The sequence below is a fragment of the Gossypium arboreum genome, chromosome 10 (genome assembly GCF_025698485.1).
Source record: "Gossypium arboreum isolate Shixiya-1 chromosome 10, ASM2569848v2, whole genome shotgun sequence".
Lineage (NCBI taxonomy): Eukaryota > Viridiplantae > Streptophyta > Magnoliopsida > Malvales > Malvaceae > Gossypium > Gossypium arboreum.
Genome location: NC_069079.1, coordinates 115,760,220 through 115,776,741, shown reverse-complemented (window position 1 = coordinate 115,776,741; position 16,522 = coordinate 115,760,220). Strand labels below are relative to the sequence as shown.

The following is a 16,522-nucleotide window of genomic DNA, read 5'->3' as shown; positions in this document are numbered from 1 at the left end:
AAAAATAGGATGGAACGATATACGATATGGAGATATTAGTTGAGTGGGTTGTTTTTGGTAACAGTCTGTATTCCATTTACTTTTGTAGGGTTATGAATCTTTTGTCCAATTCTACTGAGAAACAGTATCTAATTGTCCTACTATTCTTCTTTCTCTTTTACATTATTTAGAACCTTTTTTATTGGAAAATCCATCGATCGGATTTTATTCATTTTCTTATGAATTTAATTAGTTAAGATATGTTATTTGTATCATATTTAGAATTTAATGGTTACATGTTTTTTTATCTAAATTTGTTTTCTCCATTCAGTTGCATCGTTGTTTTTCTAACCTTTTGGAGGCAAATTTGAGTGTATTTAAGTAGGGGTGAAATCAAAAAAAAATTTAAGGGTTGAAATTAAATTGTAATTTTTACAATAGAAAAAATACAATTCTACTATTTTAATAAACTATATATTTATAATTTTTAAAGGATTAAATTAAATTTTTATATTTTTAAGGAGGTAAAAGTGTAATTTTACTTTTACTAATTTTAAATAGGCCATATGAAAAAATTTTATTTTAGGAAGGCCGAGGCCCCTACCAACCCCCTAATTTCACCACTATATTTAAGTATATTTATTTTTCGATTTAAGCATTAAAAAGGAGTTATAAGTAGAGGTGGGCATTGTATTAAAAAATTACATGATTTGAGTGAGAAAAAATTATGTATATCTTAAATGAATTTTTAGTAAAAATGGTAAAGTTAAAGGTGTGAGAACTATAGTTTTTTTTTTAATTCTTTGTATGTAAGAATGTAAAACGATAAAAATACTCTAAAAATAATATAATTTTTTTTTTATTTCTCAAGGTATCTATTGGAGTAAGCCTAATAATTAATCCTCTCATTTTGTAGGTCCATTAAGAAATAGATGCTAGCCACGAGTTTTAAAACTGATCCATACCCAAAACAAGAATTGAACCCTCGACTACTTATTAAAATAGGAGAGACTCTTACCATCTAACCTAACACCCGTGGTCATTTTACAAATATATTTTTAATCATTACTAAAATAAGTTAATATTAGATTCACTCTTTAACACTTTAATAAATATATATATATATATACATATATATATATATAATTATATGTAAACCTACCTTAATAGATGGAGAATACCCTAAGTGGTTTGAAATTGTTTTTGTTGGATAAAAGGTGGGATGTGTAGTGTTGTTGTCAAAGCATCCCCGTATTGGAAAAAGATTATAGTGATTTCCTTTTTAATATTGTCAACTAATCTTATAGCTTTTGAGACTATAAATTCAACATGATATAAAAGTTAATTTAATTATGTACCAAAAACTTAATTTTATTTAAACTATGAAATAAAAATGTACTAATGTAGTTTAAATTAAATAATATGAATTTTAGTATGTAAAACTTTATATAATATTTTGTTGAATGAAAAAATATAATAATAAAATATTTTGAAGAGAAATATCTATTTACATTAGTGTAAAATTAAACATTTTCATAACTTTTTGTATTTGATAGTAATATTTAATGGTCTATTCACGTATACTATGCATGTCAAGTTTTGAGTAAAATAAAATATCTTTCTACTTGTTTTATATTATTATATGTTCCACTTCACCTAAAATACCTAGCCAAGTCAACCTCTTTGACTAGTGTAAGACCAAGAGGAGCTCACTCGAAGCACCTCGCTAATACTCTTATCCTTTCCTTATCCCTCCTAGAAACTTAAAATCTATCAATTAATGACTTATCTACCTTCAAGCCCAACCTAATACGTAAATAAATAAAAACCTTCTTAATCTTTCACCATACTCTGGATCCTCAACATGCACTACTCTCTCTAAAGAATTACTGATCACTATAACATTAGCCATCATCATCACTAATAAAAGAGCATTATGTACCTGAACCCAAAAAATAACCTTACTAAAATCAATCTCTCCAACAACAAATTTAGGCATCCATTCTTTCAGTATCAAAGAATGCCCCATAGAAATCCACGAGTCATTCTCAAAATCTCTCTTCATCAATTCTCTAGATCTAAAAGAAATGATATACAAATTAACCTCTAAACTCCTAATTACAAGCACTTCACTCTTCGGACACAAATTCCTCAAAATATTTAAAACACCTATGTGATTTGAAAGCTTATTTGTAGAATTTCTACCAATTTGAGTAAATCTAGAGATCGAATTCTCTCAATCTTTAAATTCTTTTAAATTAATCTCAAGATCTTCAACCTCCTTGGCCATCTTAAACACCAAACACCTCAACAATCACCAAAAACTCAAATCCTACACAACAACACTCAAGATAGAATATCAACAAACAGAAAGATACAAAATCAAGATGTAGAAAGGTCTACACAGAAATCATAAACTCTGATCATTAGGAAAATTAAACAGAAATATCATATTCAATTTCAAAAATACAATCAAAACAAAATAAAAGAAATCCTAACCTCTATTACGTTGAAACACCACGAAATATATCCTAAGGCACAATCAGTTGATTAAACAAATTCAAAGCAATACCTAAAAGAACAAGAAAAACAAAAGAAAGATTGGAGAACAAAATCTCCTTAAGGAGAATGAAATCTCATGATCGATAAAAAACTCTCACCATTCAAGAGAAAACAAGGTTTGTTCTTAAACTTAATCGACAGAATATCGTATTAAAATATTATTTACTTATAAATATTTAAAATTTATATTTCATATATCAAAATAATAATAATTAGTTACAATAATTTATTTTTTATATTCTCACTAAAATATCATAAATATTTAAATTAAAAATTAAAAATTTAAAATCACTTTTAATAAACATTTTTCACAACACTAAGGATTTGTATACAAACTTACTATTAAATATACCGATAGTTAGTTGTAGCAATTAGATTAGTTATTACCTAGCAGTTAGTTGAAGAACGTAAGCTATAAAATTATCTTACTATCGTAATTCAATGAAATTACAAATATATTTTTCATTCGGATTCAATATTGGTATTGCTTTGTAATTTATCAATTATTCCTCATCTCCCACACTTTCAACACTTAGTAATGGAAAGATTTATTTTCCCACCACGCCATTTCACATCATGATGATAAAAGAATGTCATTTTTCTTCGCCGTAGACCTTAGTATGGTACCCATTTTGGTGGAAAGCTGACACTATCCTCTCCCACACTTCCTCTGAGATCACCTTTACAAATATTATATTACCTTGCTATTAACCTATTCATATAAATTTTGGATCTAAATAATGTGCCTCACTTGCATGTGGTCCAAATTGCACAATTAAAATATTCCAAATAGAAAATAGCAATATTTGAGCATTGTTGGTCGATTCATTTTTTTTTAAAAAAAATTAAAATTAAATAAACTGGACTAAACATAGGGAATTAATAAATCAATCGAAATATATAAAAGAAGAAACTGAAGTTACTGAAATTATTGAACCAGATTCATTTGGTTCAGTCAATTATTTTGAAATTAATGGAATCCAATTCTGGATGCAAATAAAATCAAAGCTCAACAAATAAATATTTTAATAATTAAAATAGATCGTTAATGTGGATTAGGTGAATCAATAAAATACTAAATATTTAATCACAATAGCACTTACTCACATAATTATATAATCGGGGTTTGATCTCTGCTCATAAAAATGGAATGGAGTACATTTTATGATTAACTGTTTATTTTTTAGAAAATACTCACAACAATAAAATTAATCACTACTATTAACGATAGATACTGTGACTCACTTAATAATAGTGTAATTAAAAAATAAGTGTACAACAATTAAATTTTAAATTTACAAAGATTATATGTAACCATTTCATGATCCCATTTTTTTATTTTATTAATCAATTTGAATAAACCATCATTTCATGATCCGGTGATCATATGACCGACAATGATTTACATTATTCTGTTTCTCTCCTAAAATGGAAACCAAAAGGGGGCACTTAGGTTAGGTGTCTACCTTATTATATATTTTGCTTTAAATTCATGATAATATATTTAATTTAAAGTAAGATCTTGGTTTACTTTAAGTTATTTTAAAAATGCAAAAAAAATAATAGAGGCTGAAAGCTCTTTTGCTTCTATGGGTGGTTCGTATCATGGGGTGTTTGTATATAGTATTTGATTTTATGTTAGAAATTTTATTATGGTTTAAAGGTAAATTTGGCCATTAATGTTTGTATATTTTGTTAAAATAATTTTAATTATATTTTTAGTTTTTTATTAATCTTTGTTCTTTTCTTCAATCTACTTTTTCTACTAGATTTAATAAAAGTAAGGTTAAAAAATTAACAGGATGATGTAAATTTTCATATGTGGAATATTTTTAAAGAGGTGTAAGTTATTACTTAGATAACCTAATAAGATAATTACATGTGAAAATAATAAAATAAATAAATAATATATTAAATTAAAAAACAACTCTTAATTTAAAGAAAAATAAACGTAATCATCTAAAAAATTAACTCTGTAAAAAAGTACGAAAGATTAAAACCTTTTGAAAGAAAAGAAAATTTGAAACATTGAATTTATTTATTAAATCTGCTAGAAAAAACAGAACAAAGGTTGATGGAAAAAAAACTCAAAAATACAATTAGGGCAATTTTAACAAAACATGCAAACATTAATGACCAAATTTATTATTAAGCTTTTTATTATTAGTCTTTATATTTTATCTAAATTATGAATTTAATATCTATATTTTAATTTGATGGTATTTAATTTTTATATTTTTAAATTTTAAATTAGACATGAAATTTATTAAGCAAAAGATGTATCTTTTTGTAAGAATTATGTGAAACTAACAAGCTAAATGGTATTGGACTTGTTATAATATATTTATCATATAAAATTTTAAAAGTTATAGAATTTAATAGATATTATTTGATCAAATTTGAAAATTTAAAATTTAAGTACAATGATTAAATTAATTTACAACTCGTGCATAACACATGAACTAATAACATAATTTGATCTAATTTTATAAGTTTGAATATGTCAAAACTTTATACTCTTTTTAATTTTAAAATTTAATCTTATATTTTAATTTTAGAAATATTAAGTATCCATACTTTTTTTAATTTAAAAGTATTGATCTTTTCACAAACTTCTGTCCAATTTTACACTTGGCAGCCTTCAATTCTTTTTTCAATTTAACACTTATTCTTTAAAAATACATAAATTTAAAAATAAATGTTGTTCATATTTCAATAAAAATTCTAAAAATTTTATATTTTTAAAAATAAAAAATTATTAAAAATTAAATCTCTTCTGTATTCAAATATAAAAATAGAATTTTTATAAATCCTTTCAATAATTATAGAAAATATAAAAAAATCCAAAATGTCAAAAGAAATTTTTTTATTTGCCCTTAAATGATAATAAAATCTCTTTACGGTTTGAGTTATTTGTTTAGTTCATATTAAATTGATGAATTCAAACAAATATTTTTAATTTAATTTAAATTTATTATATATAAAAATTATTTTTACAATTTAATTCTAAAATATATAAAATACAAATGTATACATATTTTTTAAATAATTACAAAATAATTTGAATTAAATTTAACTATACATTATTATTATTAAAATACACTATATAAAAATCTCAAAGACTTAATTATGAATTTTGGGAGCTCCAGTTTGGAGAGCAGTGAGGCAAGTGGATGACCAAAATTTATGATGGGTGTAATAAATAAAGAAAGCAAATATTATTTATTTTAAAAGATTGAAATAAATTTAAGGGATGAATAGAGTTATGTGGGATATTCAATATAGATGCTCACACATCCTTAATTCATTCCTATATTTATTTAACTCTTTGTTTAGATAAGTTATTTATTTGTAGACCAATCATGAATTTTAGTGATTTAAGGAGAGAAGCCTCATCTCATAAACTCCTACTTTGCTCTTTTTATATACTCTTTTCCAATAAAATAATTTATATAGTGTTATTTTATATTTATAATTAATTTGGTTTGGATTTAATAAAGTGATTGATAAACTAGTTAGATTGACTGTGCATTTCATTAGGGGTGTATCTAGGGGCTGACAGGAGCCCGACTCCTTTAAAATAGAAAAATTTTCATTTAAACTTTTTAAAATTTTTAAAATTCTAAATTAGTGAATATAAAATTGTAACTTTTAACTCCCTAAAATGATAAATTTTTATCTAATCCTTTAAAAATAATATTATTGCTTTGCCCTGCATTCCACCACTTATCACATAAATTTGATGTTTCTCTTGTTATTGACTATAATTTATTTGTAATAGAGAAAATTGTAGGTCTGAATGTCAAATTTAATCAATAGAATACACAAACAGAATTATAATTATATATATTTATATAATTATGATTAGAATGAATCATTACAATGGGAACTAATAATCAAAAAATTATAAAAATATTTTATCATAAAACATAAACTAAACCACACATAATATGGAGACATAAACCAAACATGAGATGATAAAACTCCTAGTCACTAATCATTCAATCAGTTGTTTATATATACAAATTCTTAAATTTAGAAAATATCAAAAAAAAAAAATCTTATCTTCTTTGAGTGTCCCCATTAAGCCACAAAGTAAAATTGATTGAAGCATGAAGCATCCTATAAAGTAACCAATATCAAGACAAACACAAAACATGAGGGGATAAATTTTCACCCTACTTTACTATTATTTTATCCATTTTTAACTTCAAAATTATTAAATACAGCATTTTAAAATTATTTAAAAATTAAATAAGTTTGTGATATAATGATAAAAAAAAAAAAAGAAAGAAGGATTTTGGTTAAATTGTAAATAACTTATTGGATGAGAAAAATGACGGAAGGATTGTCACGTGAGCACATTACAAATGCCTGAGCGGTGAGGTTTCCTATTTACTTTACCCGACATCTCTTCACATGCAATGGAAGTTCGTACATTACATCGCACTTTATTAGTTTCCATATTTTTATTTAAATATCAGTTAATTAATATGAAATAAGTACTGTCTCTCTATGTACATGAAACTTCCTAAATTAATTATGACATTACTGTTGGTTGCTCCACTTTGAATCACCTTTTAAGCCTATAATTATTTTAGGTTAAACTTCCTGATTAATTTATTTTGGGTTTAATTCTTATATTTTTATTTCATCATTTTAAATTTTTGTACTTTTTTTAACATTTTTAAGTCTCAATTTTCACTAAACAATAACAGTTAAATTCATCAAGTTTTTCTATTTCTAAAATTTAATGTGCCAAATATATTATCATACTTGTAATGTTATGTCACTTATTATTTTCATATACTACTCATTAAAAAATAGTTAATAGACTAACGACTGTCATTTGCATCAAGACTGTAATTTTAAAATTCAAAAAGTATAAGAACTTACAATGATCCAATTAGAGAAAATGGACTAAATCTATAATTGTATGTATAGTATAGAATTAATAATTAAATTTAACCAAACAAATTTAATTGTTACTACTCGAGGCAGGACAAAATTTTCAATTTTAAAAAAGTCCAGGAGCTAAAATGATCAATTCAAAAATAAATAAACTAAAAGTGATCAAATAAAAACAAAGGGGTAAAACTATAATTTTCATAAAATACAAAAATTAATAGTAAAATTTAACCTTTATTTTATGTAAATTTATGAATTCTAATTAAAATTTATCCTCGTTAGTTATTTAATGCAATGCTTATAATAATTAATTATAATTGAAACAGTAATAACTTATAACTTAAAAACAAACACTCTCTTTTACATTCTTCTTAATTAAAAGTTCTAGTATTGAACCTGGTTTCAATTATTTTTATCCAATTAGGTATTTGAACTTAGTTTTCAAGGTTCAATTTAGTATTTTTTATTTTTATTTTTATTTTTGTTCAATTGGATAGCTAAACTTGGCTTTTAAGTTCAAATTGGTACCTAAATTTGGCTTTTTTCTCCAAATTAATACTTATAGTAAATGATTTTTTAAACCAATTTAAATTATGAAGCCAATTTAGGTACTAATTTGAACAAAAAAAACAAGTTCAGGTACTTAATTTGAAACTTGAGGCCAAAGTTAAATATTAAAATAGACCAAAAGAAATTCAAGTACAAATTTGAAACTTAAACCAAGTCCGGACTAAGTGGAATAAACATTTAATAGAATATTCGGCTCTATTCCACCCCACTTTGGATGTATAAAACGGATGGGGTTTTTCCATCAATACCGATGGCAGTGTTGGGGAGGGACCATCTAAGCATGGACATAAGAATTGATGGAATTTGAGGAAGGTTTTAAGTTCAACGGATCACGAGCAATAATATCCCATAACGGGGCCCTTACCTTTCAAACATATTCCAGTGGCTTGGTCCCGCATTAATCCTCCAAACCCATGTGATCAACACCCTTTGCTTTACAATTATTTTTACTCTTAGTTTTTCTTTTTCTTCAAATTTTAAACAATTTTATAATTTAAATGATTTGAGCAAAATAACTTATTGTATACTTGTAAATATTTAATATTTATTTACGTGAGATTTTAAATTTTTAGAAATTAAATAAGCATTATATAGAATTAATTTTTGTGTATATATTAATATATAAAATACATGTAATGGATGTGTATGTTTATATAAACTATGATTAAATATTAAATAATGTCTGAAAATTGAAATGATATGTCGAAAATTTTGCAATGTTATAATAAATTTTAACCCACGAATGAGAATATATGATTGTTGATTTGGGTAACAATTTATTGTTCTGTTGTGAAAAGCCAAATTTTAGCCATTTATTATATATATATATGAAAATATTGTGTGGAATGGGAGGGGATGAACATGGAAAACCACACTATATTTGGTGGAGGAAATTTTGTTTTAATTTTTTAAGAATAAAATTATGTTGTATTAGAATATGCGGTCAAGGTCACCCGAAACAAAACTACTATCACTTATTATTAATAATATGTTTTCTAACTCTATCGTATCAAATCACATATTTAACGTAACCAGAAATCTACACTACATGATTTAAATAACAAGCTGCCAACTAAAAGAAGACTAGTAGCCTATAACCGTCTCCCTTCAAGGCCTCACTAAAGCCAATGGAAGGGGGCTACTTTAATAGTATCAACTTTCAACCGTCTTAACACTATTACTGCGAATTTTATCTACTAACTATAACCTCAAGTGCAACTTGAGGAATAATTGGTAGTAAGATATAGAATTTTAATTTGATGAATTTTTTAAGTTTAACAATGACTTATTTGTGGAGCTTAAATGTACAAGACCAAATAAAGTAATGACCAATTAGAAACTTTCAATCGAATCCAACTTCCCTTATATACAAAGTTATTTTAAAATACACTAAATACTTTTATATGTAGCTATTTTAGTAGAATAAGTGATACTAATTAATTGTAATTTAACAAGCTTTTTCACTCTTTATATAATTCGCTTGTTTAGGTTAGTAAAATATATTGAGAGAGTAAGTATTTCATTTGTTTATATGAAAATCGAGTGCAAAACTTTACAATTAAACTGAATTGAGTCAAGCAGATTACATTTAAGTTCTTTGAGGAAAGCTAAAAAGAGTTATATGTTTTGAGTATAGAAGTAAAATTACTACTTAGTAAGTAGAACTTAAATCACAATTTATTCTCATTAAATATGTTTTTTTTTTGTAATATTTCCTTTTTGAAAAATTTTCATATAATGAAAAATTGAATTTTTTATATTAGAATATATTTGAAATATAAGTTGAGGAATTATTGGGTCGGAAATAGAAAAAACAAAAAATCAACATAAAACTGGTAGTGTGTTTGACTATTGACAGATGACACACCATTTTGTTTGTCAGACTCGTGACTTTGGTCACAACTTACAACACACCTCTTACCTCACCGACACATCAAACAAAATGGAAACAAAAGATGACAATGGAAATGTACCCATTTTATTTTATTTTTATATATATCTTTGCAAACGAAAAAAATTTGTCCTCAAGTTTTACGAATCCAAGGACACTCATTTTTGTCTATATCTGTTCCTAAGTTTTGATTATATGTGAATTAGAACATTAATGGTGGATCTCATGCGTCAATTCATGTTATTCAACTTGATGATTGATGCCCAATACTATGGTCGACCCACATAATAAATAATTTTTACAGATTCAATAGTTAGTGTATAGATCTGTTTATGAATCAAGCCATTCGTCTAAAATTTAAAATAGTTTAGACAAAAAAATATTAAACTTAGAAAATGAATTCAAACAAAAAATTTACACCTCTTTAAAATTTAAGTCAAAATTACTCAAAAATCCAAAGCGAAACTTGGCCCAACCTGTTTTTTATATTTATATATAATATATTATGTTATTTTGTTATAATATATAATTTACTTACGAATAACTAAATCTATAATAATATAAACATAAAACATATCAACACAAACTTGAATAAACATAAAATATGTTAACATTATACTTAACCTCGATTTATAGACCCTTTATTCATGTGTACTTAGTTTTTTTTGGTAAATTTTGTAAACATAAATTGAACAACTATATTTAATAAAAAATATTATAGAATTTTAAGCATATTGAGTACATTATTTTCATTTGTTTATATTAATTATATTTAGGAATGATCATATCCGAAATTACTAAATTAAATCTATAGCTTGAATTTTTAATTAAGCTGATGAGGTATTTATACATGAAATATTCAAAGAGTTTACTAAATAAATAAACAAAATTTCCTTTTTACCCCCACAAAGAAAGATTTCCATAAATGCTATGTATTTTTCCCCTCCTTTTGTCACATCTGGCGTTTATTAAGCCTCCCAATTGGGAATGTTTGCAGTTGCTTCATTCACCATTTTCACAAGGGTCACCTGCACACAAGTTATGAGACAGAAATAGCACATTACTTGAAAAATGGTGGGGTTTCATATTATTTAACCATGCTTCCCATGGCAGAAAGCTGTGAATTTTAAAAAATCATCGTAATTAAATCATTTCAGATAAAAAGAAGCTTCAACTCTTCATTTCATTTTCACTGCTCATGACCTTCAAAGACCCACCCTCTAAACATAAGGGAATAAAAATAAAGTAAAAGTTGAGACTACTCGTATCAAACATATACTTGTACCCCGCATCAAAACCCGAATCCAAGTAACAGAGTTTGGGTTTAAAATGAAGAAATGGGGTGTAGTAGCAGAGGTTGTGGTTTGACAATATATTCAAGTTGCCTCAACCCAGATGCTAGGATTTGAACCTTAAACTCATTGGATGCAACCTCTTAAATTGCACGCATGAACCAATGGACTAAAAACCTTGGTTCAAATTTGCTAGGTTTTGACCTGACCGATCTTGAACTTGGCCAAGCCCAAGCTCAAGCAATCCACCATATGGCTTGGTTTAGCTTTAATAAAGCAGCATAGTCACCAAGAAACCAAAGACTATCTCAAACTAAATAGTAAATACAAACTGCAATACATGCTAAGAAGGAATGGTACGGAAAAGATAGAATTGCATTCTCGTACTGAAAATCAAGTCAGAACTTAGTTCAGCTGGTTCATCCAGCAATCCTTAAAAGCAGGCATCTATTGAGTCTGAAGTTCAAATTCCAGCATTTTTAACCCTTTCCTTATCCCCAAGCTAAGACCTTTGTACCAAAAGAAGGTTTCCCTAAGATATATGAGCTCAAAACTTTCCTTGAAGCCTAGAATCTCTAATTGCAATCACACATTAGCAATGGTACTTTCACATATGAGCTTTTCTCACAAAGCTCAAACACCTGCACCAATGTACTTTTATCTAATTCATAAATTTTTAATGCTTTGCACCCAGAGTAAGACTAAGAGTGCATCTAAAACGAATGCTTTTGAGGACGTCTATAGCAGCATCATAGTCCAATTAAAAGTAGTTAATTCAGCCTCAAAGTAAAGAAGGTTTGCCTGCAACATATGACAAGGATAAACTACCAGCAAATTAGCTCTCGAGAATGCCACAGGAGCAAGATTAACAAATTTATGCTTTGCAAATTAGAACTCTAGTTCCTAGCTTTACTGTAAGAGCTAATACCTCTTCGAGCAATGATAGCATACATATTCTTCCTACAAATAGGAAACTCATTTCTGATCAGTACTCCTCAACCATCTGGCTAGTTTCTGATAGCACAAAGTCCATACTAAGCATCAAGTTGAGATTCACAAACCTAACAGAAAATAATCTCCAAGCTTCATGCTCATCAAAATCCAGGAGAGCAAACTACCCATACTACATATGATACATTCTCCCCAACCCTGAGGCAACATATTATAACAGGCAGCAGTTGTTAATATCGATATTTATAAAGACATACCACACTTTCTGGGACCCCTGGAGGAGGCAATGAGAGATTTCGTGGTGGAGGTCCGCGTAGAAATGATCTCTTGTCAAATCGCCATTCGCCAATTTCACCATACATTAACTCGCCCTGCATGACAAAGAAATAAAGTTAAAGCAATCTGGAAATAAGATTAAAATTAATGTCAATGATGTCAGTGGTTATATTTAGAAAGTAAGAACAATTTATTCAATAAAATACATAAAAACAGTTCACCTTCATGTTGTAGTCACATCCATAGGTGTAATGAATTATAAACTTTTTTCCGATTTCAAAATCCCATGGTGGCTGAAATATATAAAAAGCATAAAGTCTCATCAATGTCAAACCTAAATCTAATCAAAACTACACAGAAAACAACTGCAAGGAAAACCTTTGAAAAATAAGGTTCCAATTGCCAAACCTGCAGCATGAAGTCCTTCCGAAGTATATGTTGCACGCCATGCAAAGCAGAGCCCACAGCATAAGCATACCTTAGGTTTTAAAAAAAATCATGTTAGCATGGATAATCATGCAAATGGGCCAAAAATTTTGTAAAAGCAATGGCCATTTAGACACCAATACTTACATTTCTAGCACCCATCCAAAAGCTTCATCAGTCTCAGGGTCGTCCTTCATTTTTAAAGAAACATTCATCCAAGTAGGAGCGATTTTTTTAAGTAAATCCTGTATAAGAAAATCGAATCAACATAGAAAGCATCTTAGTTTAATATAATAGAAATCTTGCAATGTCAAAATGCAAATCAATGAGAAAACAATAACAATATAAAAGGAATGACATTAAGAGGTGAAAAGAGGAATAAGCACAATCATTTGAGCACGGATCTAATAACACATTTGTAGTGAATATCATCCAAGTGGAAAACTCGACTTTTGATACTACTAACTGTCACTCAACAAAATTGGCATCAAGTCCAACTTATGGATCGGTTAATAGGAGAATTTCACCTTCTTGATAATGACAGGTGAATTGCCAATTGGATCAATATTTGTCACAGGTCCCATCTCCTCGGGGAAAAACTTCCTCAACACTTTTTCGTAGTCAGCCGGCTTAATATAGAAAAAGGGGAATGCAGCTGGGAATCCTCCACTTGCCAGATTAGGCAGCGGATTGATAAAAATATGATCAGGTTCTGCCATCAATATATAGCTGCATCAAAGGGGGAAAAAATGGGATAGCATGCTTAAAAATACTGACTACGGTATAGTGAAATTGATAATGAAATCATGATATGTAACAACACTCACTCTTCTTCAATTGTAGCCTTTTCCAGCCACTGCACAAAAGCCCATGGTCTATTTAAGACAATGTATCCCTGATATGAGAGAGGAATCTTTTCAGAAAATGTGGCACAATGCCGATTCTAGAAACGAATACAATGCAAGAATGCAGTTGACCATGAAAATCTACGACCATCCTAAGCCCTTTAACACACATTATTGAAGTGAAAGAAAATGAATGAAATGGTTAGTGATAACCAAAATATGGTAAAGCGAAAAGCTCACTCGATCCAACCCTTCCGGAAGAGGATCAACTACAATAGTAGGAATCTCATCCATGAAGTTGTCGGGACTTCCGGAGTGCAAAATACGTGTGAAATCTCCCATATCTGAGCCAGGCAAGTCCTTCTTCTTCTTATACCAATAGTACATAATGCGACACTGCCATTGGCTGTATGTCGCATCAGTAGCTGTTACGGCAACATGGAAAGGCAATCTGGCATTCTTCGGTTTCCTCACATTTTCAGGCATCTTAATGACCGGATCAAAAAATATCCCACCGTTGGCATCATCCTCAACCCATTTTGAAATAGCTCTATTGTGCATTATCATCGTTACCAGATTATAAGTTGCAAAGGAAAAGCCAAGAACTAATGTAACCAGAACAAGTGGTGAAGCACGTCCCATGTTCTTTCTCACTATCATTGACAGTTCTAGTTAAATAAGGACTCTAATCCACCAAATGATAACGAAACCGTCCTCTTTCAAATTGCTTTAAAAACAAGACCTTTACCCCCAACCGGTTAATGATAAACAGGCCCCTAATCCATTAGTTTCCAAACATTATTGAAGTTCCAATATAAAGAGTAGCCAGGAATCTACATAAAATAGACAAGATATTAATTGATATGAAACACCAAAAGAAAGGCTCACATGGCATATCAAAATTCAAGAAACGTTTCAAGGTAAAATAACAGAATTCCTACAACCAAAAAGAAAAAGTGGGGATCCATATTCCATTAAACCAAACACAACCTTTAACTTCATCAATATCAATCTAAAGAACAATGATGTTACCATAATTAAACACTGTTTCTACGAGTATGAGGATCAAACTTCAAACAAAAGGCTACGAAACATATTAAACAAAATTCAAGGCCCCTGAGATTGATCAAGCCATCCTTAGACTTACCAGAACTAATGAGAAACCATACATTAAAGTTAAAACAAAACACAACCAGCAAACTAGAATTAAAAAACCCACTTACGGGCAGCGTTTTCAGAATTGATATCAAATAAACTAAATAAGTGAATAAATAACATTAATAACAAAATTTATCATTAATATAAAAAACGGTTTACTAGTGACAAGTAAAAAAAACAATAAAAGATAACATAAATGAGCCCCTTTTTCTGCATTTTCCTGAAATTCACCTAAAGAGAAAAGAATGAGTATCCATTAAAATTGGATTAGAATGAGAATTAGACAGAAAAGCAACGATTTTTAATGAAAACAGGGTAAAATAAGAAAAATCCAGATGCAAGTTAAGATTTTTGTGAGTGAATATAGCCTTTTTTTTTTTTTTTGAAACGTGAGAGACTATAGCATTAAAACCACATTAACTCAAAAACCCATGTTCCTGATTCTATGAAAACTTACATGGCATAAAACATGAAAATATAAACAAACCAAATAATAAAACTATTTTACGTTTTACATTAAATGTTAAAAGGAGAGAGAAAGGTACAGCAGTGACGTGATGATAGAGAGAGAGAGAAATGACAAAAACTGAAGGATCTGTGTTTCGTTTTTTTGTGTGTTTGGATCAAGGATCGTATGAGAGGGATTTGTAAAAGTGAAAAAGTTGGATGTTTTAGGTGCTTGGAAAACTCAAAGTAGAAGGGGTTGGTGGGCTTTAGACTGATCTTTTATTTGGTGTGAGAAGAGGAAACAAGGAAATAAAGATCCTTAAACAGTGGAATGGAGTCCATTGAATAAAGTTACTAAATGAATTAAATGAATCGTACTCAATTTCTCAATTTGTTTTAATATTTTTTTATTTAATTGGTATAGTAACTCAATTTAATTTTTTATGGTATTTAATTAACCCGTTAAAATATATTAATGTGGCATTCATAATTAATAGTATAGCGACATATGGTCACATTTTGATATTGGTAAAAATAAAAATATTTAAAATGTATAAATAAATATTATTTTATTTTAAATATTTTTTATTTTTGTTTCGTGTTAGCATGCTATTGGTTGTTAGTGTCATATCAGCACAATGTCAATATATTTTAACAATATTAGTGTAACGCCTCCGTACCCGAGACCGTCTCCAGAGTCGAGTACGAGATGTTAACGGACTTAATTCATTAATTAAACAACTCAAACAATTTATTTTAGAATTTCCAGACAAGCTGGCTAACTGTGTCACAGTCGATAAAAAATCCATATCTCGAGTTACGAAACTCGAAATCCAATTCCGTAATTTTTTCTTGAAACTAGACTCATATATATTTTTTTCTAGAATTTTTGATCGGGCCAATTAGTACAGTTTATTAGTTAAAGTCTCCCCTGTTTTAGGGCTCGGCTACTCTGACCCCTGTGTATTACGAATCAGATATCTCCATGTACAGAGTTTCAATGACTATGTCGTTTGTTTCTCATAAAACTAGACTCAATAAGGATTTCATACATGCAAGGTAAAACTCCTAATTGTTTTTGTACAATTTATGGTGAATTTTTAAAGTCAGAACAGGGGATTCAGAGATCGCTCTGACCCTGTTTCACCAAAACTTAAATACCTCATAAAATATAACTCATTTACCTGTTTCGTTTTTTCCATATGAAAATAGACTCA

At 28.2% G+C, this 16,522-nt stretch overlaps 1 protein-coding gene across 2 annotated transcripts; it reads right to left on the bottom strand.

Annotated features, from left to right (window-relative positions):
- Positions 1 to 10,704: 10,704 nt before the first annotated feature.
- LOC108488778 (hydroxyproline O-arabinosyltransferase RDN2-like) lies at positions 10,705 to 15,634 on the bottom strand. 2 transcript variants are annotated; one of them, XM_053020604.1, is made up of 9 exons: positions 15,404 to 15,634; positions 13,941 to 14,533; positions 13,683 to 13,750; positions 13,383 to 13,584; positions 13,003 to 13,100; positions 12,808 to 12,907; positions 12,651 to 12,722; positions 12,411 to 12,524; positions 10,705 to 10,938 (listed from the first exon to the last, which is right to left on the bottom strand). In XM_053020604.1, exons 2-9 carry the CDS (start codon positions 14,358 to 14,360, stop codon positions 10,879 to 10,881), a joined length of 1,134 nt encoding a protein of 377 aa, XP_052876564.1. In that variant the 5' UTR covers positions 14,361 to 14,533; positions 15,404 to 15,634; the 3' UTR covers positions 10,705 to 10,878. The 2 variants fall into 2 exon arrangements, with proteins under 2 accessions (XP_052876564.1, XP_017648553.1); XM_017793064.2 differs by having other exon boundaries at positions 12,838 to 12,907.
- Positions 15,635 to 16,522: the final 888 nt, after the last annotated feature.